This window comes from Gouania willdenowi, chromosome 3 (assembly GCF_900634775.1).
Source record: "Gouania willdenowi chromosome 3, fGouWil2.1, whole genome shotgun sequence".
In the NCBI taxonomy this organism is placed as follows: Eukaryota; Metazoa; Chordata; class Actinopteri; order Blenniiformes; family Gobiesocidae; genus Gouania; species Gouania willdenowi.
The window spans coordinates 20,057,639-20,080,115 of record NC_041046.1 but is presented as its reverse complement, the minus strand read 5'-3'; the positions used below and the strand labels follow the sequence as shown (position 1 = coordinate 20,080,115).

Genomic DNA, 22,477 nt, shown 5'->3' with positions numbered 1-22,477 from the left:
TCTGGGAATTTCCACATTTATCAGAACATATTTGTGTGATACATCGTTTCAAATGCAATTCAACGTAGATTATGATTTTACGTTGCACAATTTCATATTCTTTTACTCAGTGGAACCGAGTCATTTGACTGAATTCTCTTGAACTTGGTACTTGCTGTTTGGCGTGGAGACGTTCCCCGGGCCAGGCCATAATTCATTTACACATTGCATGTGTAGAGTTTAGTCGCTATTGAACAGCAAACATTTATTTGAGTTTTAATATGTTTTCCCTCTTTCCCACTGTCATTTTTCAATGCACCACTGCAGTCACTTGTGTTTTTTCAGATGTTTTTGACTATGTTTTTTAAGTCAAATGAATTAAATCACTTTGTTTTCAATCTTATATTTCACTATCAGACATGGACATATTATTAAGGTTGATTTAATATATTATAAAACTTTGTCTATGGACGAAACCTTGAATAAATGCCATTGTTTGACAAAAGTAATTGCACAAATTATGTTAAACTAGTGTACTGGAACAGTAAGGACTGTGTTTTCTGCATTGTTATCACATTTCTAGTCACTATTGAACAGCAGACATTTATCTGAGATTTAACGTGTTTTCTCTATTCCCTACTTATTGCTTAATGCACCAAACTGAACCGTTATGAGCTTGATTGATTTATTTATTTATGTATTTATTTGGCCTCTGGCTAAGTGAGTGAAATGAGTCATTCTTTTGGAAAATAAGAGGAACAATAAACTAAGCAGAGAAAAAAAAACTTCAGAACATTTTAGACACAGTAGCGAGAGTTCACTCAGATCATTCATTATGGATCAAACCCGTGGTGTTTGTGTAACCATGCCAACATAAAGCTCATGCATTTACAAATTACTGTCATTACTTAAAAGCAGTTAAAAGATGAAGTTTTGATAGAAAAATACAATCATATTTTCTATTTGCTAATTCATATTGTCTTAAAGAGAAAAAAATGCTTTGAGAGCTATAAATCCTAAAAACTTGTTAAATACATCATCTTTAGAAGTGAAATCCTCGTAGGATGCTTCATAAGAGACAATTGCAACATCAACATGTTTACAGAAGTACATCTTAAAACCAAATCTTGAAATTGATTACATAAATCATGATGTGAAGTGGATTAAAGCCCACGGCTGGAACGCAACATCTGCTCAAACTGTCATAAACAATTATTCATAAGGATGTGAAAATGATGCAAGAATTTATTTGTCCTCGCTTTCAATGTGGATTTCATGCATGTGTCCTATCAGATCCCCCCGGCTTCCAAGACCTTCCAGGAGGCCCAGAGTGAGCTGAACCAAACAGCGGCCGGCCTGAACCAGTCCGCTGGGGACGTGGTTCATGCCTCCAGAGGCTCCAGCCGCCAGCTGGCAGCCGCTTCTGGAAAGTTTAGCGAGGACTTTGATGAGTTCCTAGATGCTGGGATAGAAATGGCCGGTCACACTCAGGTCAGTCCGTCACCTCCTGAATAATGTGGGCATTTTAATAAGCTGCTCAACTGAGGCACATAAAAATATCAGATATTTGTCTAATGGCCTTTCAGAAGACAGACGACCAGGTGCAGGTCATTGGGAACTTAAAGAACATCTCCATGGCTTCGAGCAAACTGCTACTGGCTGCTAAAAGTTTGTCTGTGGATCCAGCAGCAGCTAACGCCAAAAACCTGCTAGCAGCTGCTGCAAGGTAAAACAGAAAAAACACTCACACACACACACACACACACACACGCACACACACACACACACACACACACACGTTTCCAACTAATGTGAATTTTATGGAAATCAAATATTGCACTTGCTGACTTGAAGGCTCCAGTAAATGCTGATGTAAGCATCTCCCCATGTCATATTTCATGGCTGGTTCAGCATGTAATTGGCTTGGAGAAATTGAACAGCTTGAATGTATGATTCCAGTTCTGGATAAGTGCACAGTAAAAAGTAATTTACTGACACAGTGTAGTTACAGTATGTTGGGAATTATCAGGAGGAACAAGGATGATATTAGGAATAGTGTTCACTAGTTGTTGGCACCAAAATGCATGCAGACGTCGGCTCACAGTAAAATAAGATTATGAAGTGAATGAATGAGGCTAATTGTAGATGATTGTATGACATTTCTGTCATACTAATAAAAAAAAATGATGAATAACTAACTGACAATTTGGAAAAGAATGGACACAATTTCTGACACAGAAGAAAGCAAACAAGAAAATTATTGGCCTAAACCAAAAATGATGGAACCAAACTCAAAAACCGAAATCCTGAAAGTCATTATTTTGCCAATTATTACTACAATTACATTTATGGATGTGACTGTATACTTACCTCACTAAAGCATTGCAATCTCATCTTTAATATTAATGCTTCAAAGAAAAAAACAATAAAAAATACATACAAATATTTAGCACTGACATTCAAACAATACACAATATATATTCAATTCAACTTTGTTTGTATAACGCAATTTACAACGAAGTCATCTCAATGCACTTATCAAATATTTATATTAAGAAAGAGAAAACCCAACAAGATTCACATGAACAAGCATTTAGTGACAGTGGGAAGAAACAACTCCCTTTTAACAGGAAGAAATCTCCAGCAGAACCAGGTTCAGAGGTGGCAGCCATCTGCTGTGACTGGTTGGGGTTAGTGGACAGAAGGACCAACAGAACAGGATAGAGAGATAGAACATCAGAGTGTCCCAGACTAGTTGAGCCGTGAACCACAGATCAGGAACTGCCATAATCAGCTTCACGACACCTGAAACAGAGAAGAGAGAGAAGGGTGAGGAGAAGGCACTGACTGCAGAAAAACATGATTTTATCAAGTTAGCCTGCCTTGGCCATGGTCCTCACTCCCAGTGGCCTAGTCAACACTTATTATAAAAGTGACAAATCTCTTTCTGTGTGTTGGTAAGAATTTTTTTATTTTTATTTTCCTTGTGTGCACATGCTGTCAAAGGTCAACACTAAAAGAAGTGCAATCATTATGAGACAGCAACGCATATTTTGTTATTGCAATAAAATTAATTGATTTATTTTATTGCCTAATTGTGACCATCACCAGCCCTCCCTAAGGAAGTGTAAGAAATCTTTTATTATAGGGAGGATATAAAAAGGGAGAGCAGTGTTACACCTAAGTGGTGTATTGGTAAGCTAACAGCTTCTCCAAGGTCTGTAAATGCGACCGTTCACAGACGAGCCCATGTCCGCTCTAGCGGTTAGGTTATGTTGTGATTCAGTCCTGTATATTATTATATATATTATATATTGAGCTTTAGAGTCTGCTCGGACATGTTTTACTGAGATCTGTTCAGATCCTCTGCACATCATCGCGACTGTACTTGATCATTGTTGTAAAGATCATTACTTGAATGTGAAAATAAAGCAGCATGCACAAGAAATGATGCACAATTGAGCAGTGTTTTAATATATATATAATCTATGCTTCTGACACGTAGAGTTATGATTTTTTGGATGTGCACGTCAGTGTACAGTGCGCAGAAACATAGATCGCACTTGAGAGTGAACTTTTTATTGTTTTCACTTCGTGCTCCGTCTCAACCTCTACTTAGAAGAGGCTTTAGTGCTCAGATATACTGAAACACAGCTGCTCCGCGGACAGGTTGGTCCGTTTCCAGACAAGCGCATGCTGGCCACGGTGTTTGCTGTATCATGACAACATCCAGTTTCGGTGGGAAACGTGTTTCAAAATTGACTTTTGGAGCCATTTTCACAGAAAAATTTTCATTGGCCCAATTTTTGGTCCATCAGTAGTACAGTTTTTTTATTCGGAAACATTATAATCGGTCTAAGCCATTATTCTCAGTTACACTTGTGGTCGTTTAGCTCCAAACGCAAGAGTGGGATTTTTAAAGTGTATTTATGTGGGGTTTTTTTCTAAAGTGCATTTCTGTGTTTCAGGGCTGTGACTGACAGCATCAACCAGCTGATCACACTGTGTACACAGCAGGCTCCTGGCCAGAAGGAATGTGACAATGCCCTGCGAGAGCTGGAGGTAAACACAAATGCTTGAAGAGAGTTTCATTTTGGCTCATTTTAGATGAAGAGAAAAAAAATACTCCTGATTATTTAATTTCTAAGAGAAGTGGATAAGTGGTAAATCTCAGACCTTCTAACTTTTCATTCACAGGCAGTCAGAGGCTTGTTGGACAATCCCAATGAACCAGTCAGTGACCTTTCCTATTTCGACTGTATTGAGAGCGTGATGGAGAACTCTAAGGTTAGAACTTCAGACTAAACAAGTCGTCAGAAAAGAAGCATAGTTATTACACACTCTTGTGTAAATGACTATTGTTATTTATCCATTTTTTCTCACTTTGGTTTCTGATGCTCTGACCAGGTCCTTGGAGAATCCATGGCTGGGATTTCTCAGAACTGCAAAACGGGTGACGTGACTTCATTTGGGGGCTGCGTGGGTTCTGCCTCTAAAGCTCTGTGTGGACTCACTGAAGCTGCAGGACAGGTGAGACAGAGCAGAATAGTAGAGACACACCTCACACACACAAGAGTCACTTAGCAACTTGTATCGTCTTTAAATTTCTACATACATTGCCAAGGGGAAAACGACAAGAACCATACATTAATATCATGACAGATGAAAGTGCAAGATTTACTTAAAAATGAATTGCAAATACAGTTGGACATATCTTTATTTTTTTACTTAACAATTTTGGTTTAATTTTTATTTTTTGATATTATTTTGTGTTTACCCCAGTCGTTTTTTAGTACATTTTTTATTAGATTATGTTTATCCGAATTGAAAGCTGTGCAAACATATGTGATGTGTGTGTCTGCATAATGTATGCATAAATGTTGTATGTTTAGGCAAATTTAAAAATAAAAAGCTTGGTGATGTGCATTATTTGTCCACAGGCATCGTACTTGGTGGGTGTGTCCGACCCCAACAGTCAGGCAGGACACCAGGGGCTGGTGGATCCCATTCAGTTTGCAAAGGCCAACCAGGCTATTCAAATGGCCTGTCAGAATCTGGTTGATCCAGAGAGCAGCCCGTCCCAGGTAAACACGCACAGTTCCTTCCCCTTATATGTATGCATATTTTTCATTTGTATTATCCTCAAATATGACTAACACATTTTACCATTGGGATCAAATTGACCCCAGAGCAGGGGTCTGCAACCTTTACTCTCAAAGGAGCCATTTTGCCTCATCTCACCTGGATTAAAGTCCTCCTGGAGCCGGAAAAAAAACCTTCTCAATGAAGACAATACAGTGAATGAAATTCTATACAGTTAAAATGACATAGAATAATGTTTGATTTCATGATTTGATTTATATTAATCACGTAAATGGCAACTTAAAAACAGATTCAAATAAAATGAAATAAATTAACATCAAGAAATAACAACTAAACAGTATCTTGCATCTTCAAATTCTTACACATCTCAGTTTACATGAACACAATGTTATATAAAGATTATTTTTAGTTACTGTAGTGTATTTAAAGGGCCACAAAAAGTAACTTGAAGTTTGATAACACATGATCATGTGGTCAACACATGCTAATTTCTCATTTCTTGCCACACATAAAACATGCATATTTAACCTGCACATTGGTGGTTAAATGAATCTGTCCCTACACTATTAAAATCTCTATTTTCTTCCATAATAGTGTTTTTGTTGGTTTAGTTATTTACCAGGGATTTAAAACTTAGCCACAGGTGCAGGAAAGTTGATGGTCTGTAGATGTTGCAAGAAGTGAAGTAGGAAGGTGCTGAGTCATTGCACAATGTGATTTATTTTTAGGTTAACAAATTGTTATATCTTGATTTTATTTGTCATTAATCAATAATAGCCTCTGTTGGAAAATAACAACTCTTTATTTCAATAGGTTTTTTTTTTAAAGCTATAGGGAGCCATTGCAAAAGAGTCAAAGGGCCACATGAGGCTCCAGAGCCGCAGGTTGCAGACCCCTGCCCCAGAGGAACAGCAATGCATGCAATATGCATTCAGCACGTAATAATTGTATACTTAATCAACTGTACCCATCAAATCAGGAAAAGTCATGAAATATGACTATTATTTTATGAATGAGGTCAAATTGACCCCAAGCATAATGGAAGGGTTTAACAACTTTGTTAATGAAAATACAAAATTACTATTGTAAAAATGCATAATTATGAAGGAATAAATAAAAATGCTGATTCACAATGTTGAGAAGAGCAGCCAATGATGAATTGACAATGTTTAAACGGTATTTTACTTTTACTATGCACTTTTCTATTCCTCAAGCACTTTAAATACTTAATTCAAGAATCTATGCATTTCCTTCTGTGCACCCCTTACTCTAAAATATATAGTGTATTATCTTAAATTAAACATTAAATCCTCAAACACACGCGTTTGTTGATTTTCCATTGTTCAATCTACTGCAGGTGCTTTCCGCCGCCACCATTGTTGCTAAGCACACCTCAGCACTGTGTAATGCCTGCCGTCTGGCCTCCTCTAAGACCACCAACCCTGTTGCCAAGAGGCACTTTGTCCAATCTGCTAAGGAGGTGGCTAACAGCACCGCTAATCTGGTCAAAACCATCAAGGTAAGGACTGGAGCTGTAGTTAGTTAGCATTGGACATGTAGTTTTAGTGTCAAAGTCATTAGTGTTTTATTCTCAATAATCTAAAATGTATCTGTTGGTTCAAAATTCTTTGAGATTTATTTCATAGAGACTGTCCAGTTTCACAGTTTTTTGTTTCCTAATTTGACCTTTTCTAATTTCCAGGCTTTGGACGGGGATTTCTCTGAGGAAAACAGGAACAAGTGTCGAGTAGCTACAGCCCCCCTCATAGAGGCTGTTGAGAACTTGACAATATTTGCCTCCAACCCAGAGTTTGCCAGCATCCCAGCCCAGATAAGCAATGAGGTGTGTGAGCATTTCTATGAAATCTCCAAAGATGGTTAGATATTAGTTATTTTTTAACATGGATTCTGTAATTAAACTATTTCCCTGCAATCTGATCAAAGTTCCTTGTGCTTTTCAAAGGGCTTTGCGGCTCAGGAGCCTATTATCCAGTCAGCACGCTCCATGCTGGACAGTTCTACCTATCTTCTCAAAACTGCACGCTCATTGGTCATCAACCCCAAGGACCCACCCACCTGGTCTGTCCTAGCTGGACACTCTCGCACGGTCTCCGACTCTATTAAGAGTCTGATCACTGCTATTCGGTGAGTAAACAAGATGCATGAAGCAAAAGAAGCATGTTTGTATCATCAGCACGATGTTAATGTTGGTTTTTTAGGCCGGGCTACAGGACTCAAAACGCTGCTCACTTGTTCCTCTTGTTCTTTTTGTTCTTCTTCTTGTTGTGTACACTAGTTAAAATCGCTGTTCCTTTGTTATTCGTGAACGGATCGGGCTGAAATTTGGTCGGTATAATTTATGGATGTGTACGCATTCATGCTCAGAACCCCATTTTTAATTTGGGGCCCCAAAAGAAAAAGAAAAACCAAAGCCGATTTCTCATTTATTTGTGAGTCAAATATTACGACGGTTGGTTGTACCAAATCATTGGCACATAGCAATATATAAATGGGGTCCATTGTCCCGTACGTTACTTCTGGTTAGATCGGAATGTACTTTAATATGAACACTCTATGAATGATAATGATGAGATGCTCTGAGCCCTTTTTTTGAAATGGGGCCCCCATTTTCGGTAATTTCCAAATTTATGTGAACATAGTCGTGTGATATATTGTTTCAAATGTAATTCAACGTAGATTATGATTATGCCTCGCACAATTCGATTAGGGGCCCAAGGAGCCCGGGGGCCCACCCCCCTTTTTTCTGCAAATTCCATTAAAGTCATTTTCTCATTTATTTGTGAGTCAAATATTGCGACAGTTGGTGGTACTGAATCATTAACACATACCAATATATGAATGGGGCCCATTACTCTGTATGTGCCTTGAGGGCGCCAGGGGCCCCCGTTTTTCAAATGACTACTCCTCCATTATTGCTTGTTGAATGGGGCTGTAATTTGACATGGATATTCTATGAGCGGATGTCAAGAGCCTGTTGGAGACCTTTTTGAAAGGGGGGGGGCTCGGGGACGTGGTCCGGTATCGGCTCTGTATTGCTGTAACACGGATACTAAAATCCGACATCGATGTTGCACGTCCAATGCTAGTCTTTTTTTATTTTGTAGAACCGAGTGATTTGATTGAAGTCTAGGGAACGTGGTACGTGCTATTCAGCGCGGAGACGTTCTGCAGGCCCGGCCATAGTTTATTCGAACTTGTTAGCTAAGAAATTACATAGTGACATAAAGAAAGGCTGTTAAACTGCTCAAATGTTGGACTTGAAAAATATTTGTCGATAGGATTATGAGTGCAATTTCCAGTTTTACAGTGAAAGTAGCAGCTAGAAAATGGTTAATAATACTTTTCTTTAACTGTTCAATCCTACGCATACAAGTTTGTATTCCCATTCATGTTGTTTGAAAATGAGTTTTAATGATTAACATTGACTGTTATCAACGGTAAACATTTACACATGGGATCATCTGGATTGAGATTAAACTTGGTATAATATTCTGGTAATTACTTGTCATTTGGTCCAATGTTTATGCTGATACACGTCTAATGAATCCATTGTGTTGCTTATTTCCCATACTTTTATTCTGTGGCTGGTGTAACATAATAGACTCCTTACATTATTCCCATATGATATTTCCATGTTTTTAGCCATTTACTCTACTTAGAAAATACCCCTTGAGTCTAGACTCTTGTCGTTATGTTAGTATTTTATCCACTTTACATATTTAAACATTGCATCATAGAACAGAAAGATATATTTGTACTATTTATTTATCCAGGTGGATTCAAAAACCCTTCTGTGTTGTTAGTTCAGGGTTTGGCCATTGTTATCCCAGTATTTAACTGGATGTGATGTGTGAGGTTGACATATAACCAGGGGCTACAACAGGAAGTGACTGTTATCCTTTAAATCTATTAGACTCCTAAACCTCTGAATTTCATTTCCCAGAGTTAATGCAGTTGTAGGGATTGTCAAAGGCATTCATGTGCAGCTAAAAAAAAAAAAAAGAAAAGCATCAGATACACTACATCTGGTATGTTTTGACCAGGTGTGAATTTACCTCATAACGGTTACATGTTGTCTCTCCTCTTTTCCCCTTTGTTGTGTGTGTTCCTGATCTAATAGTTATGGCTGAAGAAGGACTAATATGCCATGATAATTGCTCTGTATGTGAAGATTTCCTTTTGTCTCTGAACATGTTTCTACTCATTAGCATTTTCACATCACAAGCTTAACATTCACTTCACTTCTTATCACTTAATCTCATTACCACACCTTTTTTTCTTTCAAATTAAATTATTTGAATGCACGTTGGACATGATAGAAATCAGATATATGCGTTAATGCCAAAGAATACAAATTTGCCTCATCCTTCAAAAGCTGACCTGCCGTGTCCTTGGAGACAAAGATCACGATGGGTTTGCATATTGTATGCCACTTTGCATGAGAATAGAGTTTAGTTTTTTTAGCTCGTCTCGCCTATGAAGCCACTGCTTCACTTAGCTTAAAGGGGGGGTATTATGCTTTTTTAAAATCACGTAGTGCCATTCTCTCGCACACTACAATGATGATGCAACCTTATGTTGGTCTGTAAATACACTAAATTAAAATAACTGCCTTGAATGAATTTGCTCTCGCATCATGGCTGTATCAGACGCCTTGAAATAGGCCTTTGTCTCTTTAAGAAGCTCCGACTCTTTCCGACACGCCCCTTCAGCACGCTGTCTGTTGTGTCATCACAACACTACTGTATCTCCTCCACACGCATTGAAGCTACTATTGCTCTTTGGTGCATTTTTAATTTGACTTGGAAAGGAGCTACACTTTATCACTTTGTGAACAATGGCCACACAGGATATTGTGCATCCGTACGAATTTGATCCTGCGTCTGACACGGAAAGGGACTTTGAAGACGAACCTGAGAGACTTCAGAGGCTCTAACAAGACGTGTCTGTTTGGTCATATTCAACCTTCTTGTCATAAGTAAATAAATAAATATACGGGATTTTGAAGCTACATTTTGCAATTCAGTAATATATAATGAAACTATGTTGCGATGAAATCATAACATAAAATGCACAATCTTTTTTTTTATCATAAAAGGCAACTGATAAACGTTTGATTAATAATTTCTTTTATGTTAAAAGCAACATAAATACTTAAGTTTTGGAGTTGGATGTTTGGCTAAGGACAGTTATGTTACATTATGAAGCTACATGTTGCTATAAAGTTGCATACATCATTATGAAGCTATGTTTTGCAATAAAACGCTGTGCTGCTGCCTGCTCGAGACGCGGGGGAGGGGCGCTCTGCTGTGGAGCGGTGGGCGGTGACGAAAGGTCAGAGGCGTTTCCAGGAGGTGGGGGCGTTCCTAGGAGGACTCAGGCGAATCTCCACCTAAAATGGATGCCGTCAGAGTTTTTACAGATGACTCAAACATACATGAATGAGTCAAGGAATCACTCCAGGCATGTTTTTAATGAGGAAAAGACATAGTAACATGATATAAATCTTGAAAAAGTCTATTTTACATAATACCCCCCCACCTTTAAAGCAGTGTTTCTCAAATGTGGGTATGTGATGGCACTACAGTGGATACTTGAGAGAGAGAGAGTGTAAAATTAACAAATTAAGTCTCATTCTTGGTCCCACCTCAAGCGTAAAATGACCGGAGATGATACAACTATTGAAATACATCTATTTAGGAATTAAAATTTTTTTAATTTTTTTTTTAAAACTGTATTTCTGTGCTTTCACTTTGTAAAATATAAATCTAGTTCAACTAAAATGCAGCAAAAAATATATACATATCTGAGCTCAAACATGATCAAAAACTAATTCTAGGAAAAAAAAAATGTCTTTGGGGTCACCATTGGAAAAAAAGGTTGGGAACAACTGAACTAAATACTGTTTTTTTTTTACTTATTTACAAAATGAGATTCTGTAAAATGGGTGTTATCACTCATTCATTCCATCATTATGCTCTATAGTTGATTTTAAATAGTTTTCTAAGAAAAATGTTGCAGTCGTACAAAGGGGGTATACTTGGATTCAGAAATAAGAGAAAGGGGGTACGTGAGCAAAAAGGTTTGAAAACCACTGGCTTAAAGGTTCCAAAGCAGGTTCTTGTGCTAAGTTTTTCCTCTTTGTGTACTGACCAGAGCCCACAGGCCTTGTCTAAGGGGTTCTAAGCTGATTAAAAATGAGTTTAGTTCTTCCTTTCTATCAATTTAACCACTGTCTGTTTCTTCTCTTGTGCTGCTTGCTATGTCTCCTCAGGGATAAGGCCCCGGGCCAGCGAGAGTGCGACTCATCAATTGATAACATCAACAAATGTATCCGGAACATTGAACAGGCCTCTCTGGCAGCCGTCAGCCAAAACTTACCAAGCAGGGATGACATCTCCCTGGAGGTAAGGTACAATTAGATGAGGGCTCAACATTTTCTCCCCACAGCCTTAGGTATTCTACTAAGTGTGTATAAAGTGTCTGTTTGGTCATTCCTGTCAGACGTATGTTAGAATCGAACTCTTGTGTTTACTGCCAGTCGTGCTTTAGTCTCATCATGCTTGTTTTTCTGTCTGACATTGATCTGGAATCTGTGGAATTGATTAAATTTTGGCCATTCTCAGTCACATGATGAAGCCAATAGACAGTCAGGATTTCCAGGCATGTTTTAGAAGATTCTTTCTGTCAGATACAGTATACCAGAGTTACAGTTAGACACTCATTCATTCAGTGGATCCGTCTTTCAGGAAAATTGTATATTTTATTGCAAAACTGACCAGGATTTGAGATCCACTCCAATATGCTGAGACTATGCAGACACTTTAACTAGGAAGAAGTTTCCTTGGTAACACTTTACTTGAAGTTTTATGCATAAGGCTGACATTACGCTGTCATTATTTTAACATGAAACTTGTCATTAGCATGAATAAGGTGTCATGAAGGCTGTCTTTAAGTGTCATTTGTTACCCTAACCTTAACCCTTAACCCCACTAGATCCCTCCACCTAACCCAAAAAAATGCCAACATAGCTCCAAAGGTGTCAAAATTCAGCTTTATGTATGAGTGTAACCATTTTTTTTTCTGATCCCAGACAACTGATTTATATGCATTCTTGTATCAATTTAAAAAAAGAAAAAGTGATGTATTTCTGTCTTTCCCTCTGCAGCCTCTACAGGAGCAGCTAACATCCACAGTGCAGGAAATTGGCCACTTGATTGACCCGGTTTCCACAGCTGCCAGAGGCGAAGCTTCCCAACTAGGACACAAGGTATATAGGGCAGAAAGTTGGTTCATATTATGCTGTAACTGTCGTTTTGCATGTTGGAGTAGAAGTACATGGCATGAACAATACAAACGAAGGGAGGTGATATCTGCATTAGTTAGGTTTTTTTGGGGGTCGTGAGGTTCATCACTATCAGGAGTAAAGGCGTTTATAGCTGTGAAGAAAATGGAAGCACTTTTAGAACAGATTAGATCAGTTCTTGAATGCTAAATGCTAAATAGTTCTTTTTTTGGGGGTTTTAATCTTTTTTAATTAAATACAGTTTTATAAACTTCACTGCATATATTTAGTGGAGTCCAAGCATCAACGCTGATGATCAATAAACTATCACCTAGTGTGTCATTATGATGTCATTGTAATGCAAGTTTAAATGTATTAAGTGTCATTGATATCTTGGAAGTTTCTGGACTTTTAGAAACAGAAGCTAAATTGTATGTTAGACTGAAGAAAAACAATACACAGCATATTATTCTAATAGGTGCCATTTTTTTTTATTTTTGCACGTGTGTGTGTCATTGTTTTTGTTTCCTGTATCTTTTAATTGAAATCCTTCCCACGTCTTCTCAGGTGACACAACTTGCCAAATACTTTGACCCACTGATCCGAGCCTCTGTGGGCGTGGCCTCCAAGCTGAACGACCACCAGCAGCAGATGACTTTCCTGGACCAAACCAAGACCCTGGCTGAGTCTGCCCTTCAGATGCTCTACGCTGCCAAGGAGGGAGGGGGGAACCCAAAGGCAAGCCCACGTTTTATCACTTCACCTTCATCTTTGTGTGCTTGTTTAAAACTAGCGTCTCTGGTGTGTGACAATTTATTCCATGCCTCTCTGTGAGTGTGTTTTTTTTTTTTTTTTTACCAACCTGTGATCTGTGCTTCATCAACTCTCACAGGCCTCCCATACCCATGATGCCATAGCAGAGGCCGCTCAGTTAATGAAAGAGGCTGTTGACGACATCATGGTCACGCTGAACGACGCGGCCACTGAGGTGGGGATGGTGGGAGGAATGGTGGAGTCTATTGCAGAGGCCATCACTAAGGTGGGTGCTGGTGCACAGAGACACTCCAATGGGGGTATGCAATGGCACTACGGGAGGGGTGCTTGAGAGGCAAGAGAGAGGAAAATAAACAAATGAAAGCATTAAAAAATATGGGGTTTCATAATGTTTATTTTTATTTAAGAATAATGATCACACTAGATATTAACCAGCAACTCACAAAACAACAACAAAAACACACAAAATAAGAGAATAATATACTGAATAATAAAAAGAACAGACTAATGACGACAACAAAATACTTACTATTACCAAAACAACAACGAAGACACACTAAATGAGAGAAAAATACCAACCATCACTACAAAATACACAAAAATAACAGAGAAACATACAAAACGACATAAAAAACAACCAAACAACACCTAAAACACACACACTGAGATAGAATATTTTAAATAATACCAGCAGCACACGGAAAAGACAACAAAAACGCACAAAATAAGAGAAAAATATACTGAATAATAACAAGAACAGACAACAACAAAATCATACCTGTCAAGTTTTGGATTTGAAAACAAGGGAAATTTTCTGGCGCCCACTACGAGCCGTCCCACCCCCCCAACCAAGCTCCAGTATTTATTATATTTTAAAATAGTGTACAAGAATTCTAAAGTACCCACATGCAAACCACTTACTAAATACAATTATGTGATTAGAGTCTGGTAGGTCGACCTTTATTAACATTAAAATGCTCTGAACGTTCCTACTAGGGCTATGGACCAAAACTCATATCTCAATATATTTTCTCAAAATGGTGATATAGGAAATAAATCTCGATAATTTTATTAAATAAAGTCTGACCAGAAAGACAATTCTGGGTTAAATTTGCTGATGCTAAATGCTACACAGGGACATTTATTAACAAACAGATGCACAACATGTGACACTCAGAAATCCATCTAACTGAGCTTTACATGTTGTTCTAAGAAGTAAAAGCAGTGACTCCTAAAACTAATATTTTGTTTCATATGATATATGAAATATTAGTTTTCTATATCGCCAAAATAGAAAACTCGATACATCTTGAATCTCGATATATCGCCCAGCCCTAATTCCTAAATTATAAAACAGCCTAAATAAAAATATAAATGTGTATATGAAGCACATGTGTTTATTTAATATACTTACAGTTTATATATAAGTCAACACGTTGCATATTTACTGTTAATGTCACATTGCTTGTCTTTAACTTAGACATTAACATTTTTTTTTCATTATATATTTTCTGATAATTTCTCATGCTCACTCATGTGGTTCTCTGGTATTCACTATTGACTTATTAGACACATTTATTACAGACTTTACATTCTTTGACACTTTTTTAAAGCAGTGTATATTTGTGGCGCTTGTGATTGGCTGATTTTTCATGGTGATTTACGTCGTTCCTTCCCCTGTGGTAGACGTTAAAATCTCAGTTATTAATCTAACAGAACGTGTAACTGTGTCTGGAACGTCTTCATTCATCGTCTCTTTTCTGAGTTGTTTCCGGGTTTGTTGCCGTTATCGGCACTAATCTGGCGAGGACTGACACTCAGGCCATTTCAGGTGTCAGTTCTCGCGAGGCTAGTAACGGCGTTCAGTTTAGTAAGGCATCTTTTAATTATTATTACTTTAAAATACGGGATATTTACATGAAAATACTAATACGGGAAGACTGCGGGAAAGAGCGGTAAAATACGGGAGCTTCCCAGCCAAAACGGGATACTTGACAGGTATGAAAAAAATACACAAAATGACACCAAAAACACACAAAATGATGATAGAAATTAGTTAATTAAAACATGAACTGAAAATACAAAGTTTCAGTCTTGGTCCCATATGTGTAGACTTCTAATGGTTTAGTGAAAAGTTGGCTCTTGATTAAAAAGATGTTTGACTTTAAAGTCGGGTTCTTTACTGCACATACTTTTATAAGTTGGATAATACCCGTCCATGCACTCTTTGCTCAGGGGAGTTCCAAAGGTGTTCCCGGGACAAGGATTTCCAAGGTTGTGGGAAGTCTGGATTACATTTGAACATCATGCCAAACATCAGCTGTTTTACTTTCAGCTGAGCTTAACTGAAGACAGGCGATCCAACCGCAAGTGTTCACATGGTTTAGATTTAATTTTGCGAGCAGCAGCTAAAATTCCAGTTGAGACGTGTAACTAAACCGTGGTTCCTTTGTTCTTTGAGATAATTAAAAGATGATGCCACTTTGCATCACGTAATACAATTATCTCATTTAATTCCCCATAATAATGGACCGTTACCTTCATTTTAGATTGAACAAGATAGCGAAAAGAAATTAATTGGAAATGTCATTTTCTCCTACAAGCCTCCAGATAATGTTTCTCCTTTCATTTTTTTTTTTTTTTTTTTTTTTCCATTACTTCGTGTCTTTCAATGTAGCATTTGAAATGTAATCATAGCTCATCCTGACACTGTGGAAAGGCTGCGATTGCAGCAAAAAAAAAAAAATCTAGACTACGAGCCCCTGACACGGAGAGTAATGGACTGTTAACACAGACATTTTCTCTCAGTGCCAAGTACTTTGGACCATCGTTCCAATTAGCATTCACACTATTGGCAGTAAGAAGGAAGAAATAATCTTTACCTCAAGTGCGACAGAGGAAAGCAGCAGCTAATTAGAATATAACCATCCTTTTTTTTCTTATAGAGGAAACAAAAACAAACATGTCAGGATCTTTGTGTTGTAACCATATCTGTCTCAACTTAGTGTGGATTTACATTAATATGTAATACATTTATTTATGATGTGTTTTTTTCTGGTTATTTTAATTTTCTCATTGCTTTTTCTTTCTATAATTGTTTTCTATATTTGTATAAATCATGAAGTGCTTTGTAAGTATGAGTTTAACATGTTCAGCTGTCTGTTCACTTTCAGCTAAAACATTCAACCTTTTTCAACCTTTTTCAACCTTTTTCAGCCTTTTCAACCCATTTCAACATTTTTAAACCTTATTGCTAATGTTTAGCTAATGCTAGGTTAGTACTAATGCAAAGCTAATATTATTGCTAGGCTAATGCTATTGCTACTACTAAGCTAATGCTAAGCTAATGCTAGGTTAGCGCTAATGCAAGGCTAATATTATTGCTAGGCTATTGTTAATGCTAAGCTAATGCTAGGTTAGTGCTAATGCAAGGCTAATACTATTGTTAGGTGATTGCTATTGCTAATGCTAAGTTAATGCTAGGTTTATGCTAATGCAAAGCTAATATTATTGCTAGGCTAATGTTATTGCTGCTACTAAGCTAATGCTAGGTTAGTGCTAATGCAAGACTATTATTATTACTAGGGTATTGCTAATGCTAAGCTAATGCTTGGTTAGTGCTAATGCAAGGCTAATATTATTGCTAGGCTATTGCTAATGCTAGGATCGTGTTAACGCAAGCTAATACTAAGTTAATGCTAATGCTGGGCTAATGCTATTGCTAATGGTAGGCTAATGTTCGGCTCATGGTAATGCTAACATTAAGCTAATGCTAATGCATGTTTAATGTTATTGCTAAGCTAAGGCAGTGCGACGCGGGCCAGCAGCTGCATACTTATTATTTGCATTTCCTGAAGAAAATGCAAATAATTTAGGTGAAAATTGTATCACTGTGAACAAGCCCATAATAAAATATTTATTTAAGAAAAGGTAATAAATTTGGATCCAAGCTTTGATCAGGCTAATGTGACACTGGTCCCTTAATAGTCCAAGACTGTTGTGTAATTTAATGTGATGTGATTTGATGGAGGAGTTTTAAGGCAGTCAGTCAAAGCCAGAGACTCAGGTGTTACTTCTCCCACAGTGACGTTATGTACTTGTGATGGGAGCGTTTCATTCCAGCACAAGGATTCATTTCATTTCCCATATGGTGTCACCTCTCTTCTCCTCTTTCTTCCTATTACACACATCCAACTCTAATTTAGCTGGAAAAAAAACTGTGTTTGCTGCGTGATTATCGTTGCTAAATTAAATCTGTAATTACAGAGTGGGTTTAGTGGATTATTTTTGATGAGTGTTTCTCTTCCCAAGTTGATTTTTGAATATAAGATTGCATTATTACTGCTGGCTGAACATCTGGGGGAATTGGTGTAATTGAAAGATAAACTGGATTTAATGTGTCATTGCAGCTTATGAGCCGAATGGCTTTAAGTCTTTATGAGTGTTTGCATTTGTGAGGACGAGTTAAGTGCGTGTAAAACAATGGCTGCATTACTATGATGTCACCTGCTCTCTGCAGGTCGATGAAGGAACACCACCTGAACCTGAGGGCTCATTCGTGGATTATCAGACCAACATGGTTAGATATTCCAAGGCTATTGCTGTCACTGCTCAGGAAATGGTAAGCACTGAAAATAATTAAAATGCTCATAAATCATTGAAAAATGGGAAAAATTAGCCATTCATTTTTATTTCACCAATATTTCTAAAATGTTATGAAATTAGTTTGAAACTATTGCTGTTTTTCTATCCTCTATGTCAGGGGTTTTCAACCTTGGGGTCGCCTGGAAAATAAAATGGGGTCGCCTGAAACGTTTAGTAATAATTCAGTTTTTTAAATTGAATTCATTTATTTTTATTTATCTATTTTGCACAATTAAAAAAGCAATACATAATATCACAGAAAATACAGTGCAGGAAGAGGCAGAAAGCTCAGAGTTTAAATATATAATATTGTTTTTCAAATTAAGACACCACCCACAGCAACATTCATACTTTCACTTTCTCAATTATAAATAAAATACAGTAAAAAAAATATCTAAGCTGGCACATATTGTCCATTTGTATTTGTAACACGGTATAACAAATTTGATGTAAAAAAAAAAAAAAAAAAACACATTTTTGAGGAAAAATAGTGTCTAGGGTCGCCAGAAATTTGTGAAAGTTGGAACCTCTGGTCTGTGTCAAATACAATGATTTACAGTTAACGATTTGTGACTAAATGCCTTAGATTAGATTAGATTATCCTTTATTTTATCCCACAGTGGGGAAATTCACTCGCTACAGCAGCCAAAGACACAATGAGCAAGCAAACAAGAAAGCTAAATACAAATACAGAAAGGGAACATTAAGGGAGAAAAAACTAAATAAAAATAAATAAAATATAATTGAAAAAAAAACAAATAATAGGTATTGGTCAAAATAACAATACATATATATATATAAGTATATATATATATATATATATATATATATATATATATATATATATATAAAAGTGTGGTTTTACAATGAGTACTGAGTAATATTGCACATAGTAAGGCTGTGGAGGAACATTATTATTTACAAAAAACACTTCAGGCTATGCTAATGTTATACATTATATGGCTTGTTTGGTTTAGGCTAATATTCAGTGTGTGTTTAAACCCAAAGATGACCAAATCAGTGACGTGTCCAGACGACCTGGGAGCGCTGGCGTCCCAGGTGACAGTGGACTACGGCCAGCTGGCGGTCCAGGGCCGATTGGCTGCTCGTACGGCTGAGCCCGAGGAGGTGAGAGAACAAACAGCTTCTCTATACTGGTCTTCATCCAGCAAAATAGCCACCACAAACATATTCATCTGACTCTTACGCTGTATGTGTGACAGCGATGTTACAGTGGTTTGTCATGTGGACTTTTGGCAGATTGGTCTCCAAATCAAGTCGAGGGTGCAGGAGCTTGGCCATGGCTGCATATACCTGGTCCAGAAAGCCGGAGCTCTGCAGATCACACCCTCAGACGGCTACACCAAGCGAGAGCTCATCGAATGTGCTCGAGCAGTCACAGAGAAGGTATCACACTGCATTTCAGACTTTTTTCATTCTCATTTTTCATTTTTGCTGTTGCACATTTCACTTCCAATTCTTTTTTTTAACCTGGCATCACACATGGCTTCTTTCTTCTGACTAGGGGTGTTGAAAAAAATCGATTCAGCGATATGTCGTGATATTACGTTGTGCGATTTTACCTTTATTTAACCAGGAAAGTCTTTTCCACTGCAGGAGACATTGTAACTGCACAACGGGACGGTCAAGTTTGAGGAGTGGGCTGGTTTTGGCCCGCGGGCCGCCAGTTGAAAAGCCCTGTGCTAGAGCTTTGTATTCAGCCTGTGGGAGAATTTTGTTAAAAATAAAAATGAAAGGGAAAACATTAGTGATGCACCTGTATAGTTCAGTACAAGATATTTTAGTTCCTCTAAATTCCCAATGAATTCCCCTGATATAGCTGGCAATCTTTCTGTGCTCATTAATCACAATTTCAATATTTTGAAATCCCAAATTATTTTGTTACTAAATTTTAGTTTTTACACAAACCCTGTAATTTCTCACAAAAAGTTCATAGAGTTTCCTACAAATTGCTATTTTTAAGAAAACTTCAACAAATTCAACAAATACCAAACATGAATGTTATTTATTTATGCTTAAGGATGTTAGTTTACACAATGACGAGCGACTCTGGGCACAATATTGATCTAATTGCACTTTTTTAGTCAAAGTAATCAGTATTTTTCTGGTTTTGCCTACTTGAGATCAAACAGGGTTGTAAATGGCCTCCGGATTGCAGTGAGTTGGACACCCCTGGTTTAGATCATCTAAAGTGCATACAATCTACATACCATCAACCCAGTGTCAGGTGTCCAGCACAGCTCACTGGTGTATTTATTTACTAGTTGTTCTGTCTGTGTCTGTGTCTGTGTGTGCGTGTGTGTGTGTGTGTGTCGCTAGGTGTCCTTGGTGCTTTCAGCGCTGCAGGCGGGCAACAAGGGCACTCAGGCCTGCATCACAGCAGCCAGCGCTGTGTCTGGCATCATCGCTGACCTGGACACCACCATCATGTTCGCCTCAGCAGGAACACTCAACGCAGAGAATGACGAGTCCTTCGCTGACCACAGGTGAGACTTTCAGCTATAGCAAAGACGCAGTTACAATTTTTTAATGAATGATCAAAAATATTTTTGTACATTATTTAGGTTTTTGGTTAAATGTTGATGAAACAAAATTATCTCAGACTTGGTGTGGGTTTTCAGCAAAATTGTAGTGAAAAGTATGAATTGAAAAAATTGTAGATTTATAATTACTTTCAACAGCACTAACTAGCTGTGCTTCCACGTGAAACTGTTCCTTTTTTGGTCCAAAGCTGGTTTATTACTATTATACTACATAAATGTGATTAAATACTGCTCTGATAAACTGTTAATAATATTAAATATTATTAGATTTGGCACAATCCTTACATACCATGATGGGATATACAACTCTTTTGGAGCTTAACATTTTTTTTTATTTATTTGTTTTTTTTAATGTGATAGGGACAGCGCACATTAATAAACATCTTGTTATTTTCTTTTCTTTTTTTTTTTTTAACAATAGAATTAAATATAAAATATGCCTCATTATAGCGAAACATGTTAGTTTGCATCTGCAGTCTTTAGGCAGGTAAAATACAAATGTAACAATAAGAAAAGAAATAAGACAATCAATCCAAAGAAAACACATTATAGAACATTATACAAAGAATTTAAAGGTCAATAGGACAATAAATTACAATGAACACATGATGAAAAGGTGCACATAGAATTTAAAAGTCAGTAGGACATTAACTCACATTAAAACACATTACAGTAGAATATAATACACAAGTTCAAAGTCAATGGTCACAGGACTGGTTGGCTTTCAGCCACTGTTCGAAGGTTGACAGTGTGGGAAACACTGGAGTTATTTTGTGTGATAGATGTATGGATTTTTTTTTACAAATATATTTGGACATGTATTAATAATTCAGATTTTAATTTTGCTTTTTATAAGGTACATTTATGAAACATTTAATAATACCATTAGCTGCACCTACTTGTATTCTGTGTGTGTGTATAAGCTGCTGCTGTTACATTGCAAATTAGTAGGACCAGGAGTGGCTCAGTCATTTTAAAAGTGAGGGTGTTCTAAGGGTAGGGCAACCATGGACTCCCAATTTAGTTTATTCAATTTTTTTCAGATTTTAGCTCCTTTTGCCAATAAATTATTGTCCATTTTTGCAAGTTCTTTTTGACACTTTTATAAAATTTTTGGTTATTCTTTAACTATATTTTACCACTTTTCATCCAAATAAGCTACCTTTTGCCCAATAAATGACACTTGTTTTCTTTTTTCACTACATTTTGGCTCTTTTTGTTCCACATTTTTGCCCTTTTTCACCATTGTTTGCTGATTTAGACTACCTTTTGCTACCTGTTTCCTTTTTTGTGTCAATTTTTGGCCACTCTCGACTGCTTTTGGCTCATTTTAGTCACTTTTTACTCTTTTCCTGCCACGTTTTTGCCAATTTTGCGCCATTTTAGTTTTTATGAAAGTAAGGGTGTCGCATCCCTCACAGGTGAGACCTGCCTGGGTGGGATGTATAAAGCATTTCTTTTCTTATCATCTTATCTTATCATGCTGTGGAATTTAGTTTATAATCTCTCATTTGTGTGACTTATTTCTTGCTTTTCTTCCTTTCTTTCTCTCGTCTCCTCTCTTTATCTGTCAGGGAAAACATTTTGAAGACTGCCAAAGCTCTGGTTGAAGACACAAAGATGCTGGTGTCAGGTGCAGCTTCAGCTCCAGACAGGTTAGCCCAGGCTGCCCAGTCTTCTGCCAAAACCATCACCCAGCTCACAGATGTAGTCAAACTGGGAGCTGCCAGCATTGGCTCGGACGATCCTGAAACACAGGTTAGCTTATCAAAGCCCACAGATATGTCTGTGCTCTGTGCAATGAGCCTATTATCAAGAGAGGAGAGGGAAGAAGATGTGACCAACAATGACCTTTCAGCATCTTCTTTTCTCCCAGTGCAGTGATTTATTCAGTGTTTTTCCTCCTTTCTGCAGGTGGTTCTGATAAATGCTGTCAAAGATGTGGCCAAAGCCCTTGCTGAGCTCATTAGTGCCACCAAGTGTGCTTCAGGCAAGGCTGCAGATGATCCGTCCATGTTCCAGCTCAAGAGTGCAGCCAAGGTGAGAGCTTTCATTCTGCATTTTAATCTCATATCAAAACACCTCCAACTTAATGTGAATTTGACAT

General features: G+C 37.5%; 1 protein-coding gene across 5 annotated transcripts in view; it reads left to right on the top strand.

The window, feature by feature from the left end:
* Positions 1–22,477, top strand: part of tln2a (talin 2a) — a 130,664-nt gene that overhangs the window by 90,941 nt on the left and 17,246 nt on the right. For all 5 annotated transcript variants that reach the window (XM_028438619.1, XM_028438597.1, XM_028438626.1 and 2 more), the window contains 19 exons: positions 1,273–1,470; positions 1,566–1,705; positions 3,948–4,041; positions 4,177–4,266; positions 4,387–4,509; positions 4,920–5,063; positions 6,440–6,601; positions 6,785–6,925; positions 7,046–7,227; positions 11,378–11,510; positions 12,272–12,373; positions 12,956–13,126; positions 13,281–13,427; positions 17,682–17,783; positions 18,815–18,934; positions 19,067–19,213; positions 20,147–20,313; positions 21,945–22,128; positions 22,285–22,410. In XM_028438619.1, the coding sequence (XP_028294420.1) occupies positions 1,273–1,470; positions 1,566–1,705; positions 3,948–4,041; positions 4,177–4,266; positions 4,387–4,509; positions 4,920–5,063; positions 6,440–6,601; positions 6,785–6,925; positions 7,046–7,227; positions 11,378–11,510; positions 12,272–12,373; positions 12,956–13,126; positions 13,281–13,427; positions 17,682–17,783; positions 18,815–18,934; positions 19,067–19,213; positions 20,147–20,313; positions 21,945–22,128; positions 22,285–22,410 (2,673 nt within the window). The remainder of the gene's footprint in view (positions 1–1,272; positions 1,471–1,565; positions 1,706–3,947; positions 4,042–4,176; positions 4,267–4,386; positions 4,510–4,919; positions 5,064–6,439; positions 6,602–6,784; positions 6,926–7,045; positions 7,228–11,377; positions 11,511–12,271; positions 12,374–12,955; positions 13,127–13,280; positions 13,428–17,681; positions 17,784–18,814; positions 18,935–19,066; positions 19,214–20,146; positions 20,314–21,944; positions 22,129–22,284; positions 22,411–22,477) is intronic.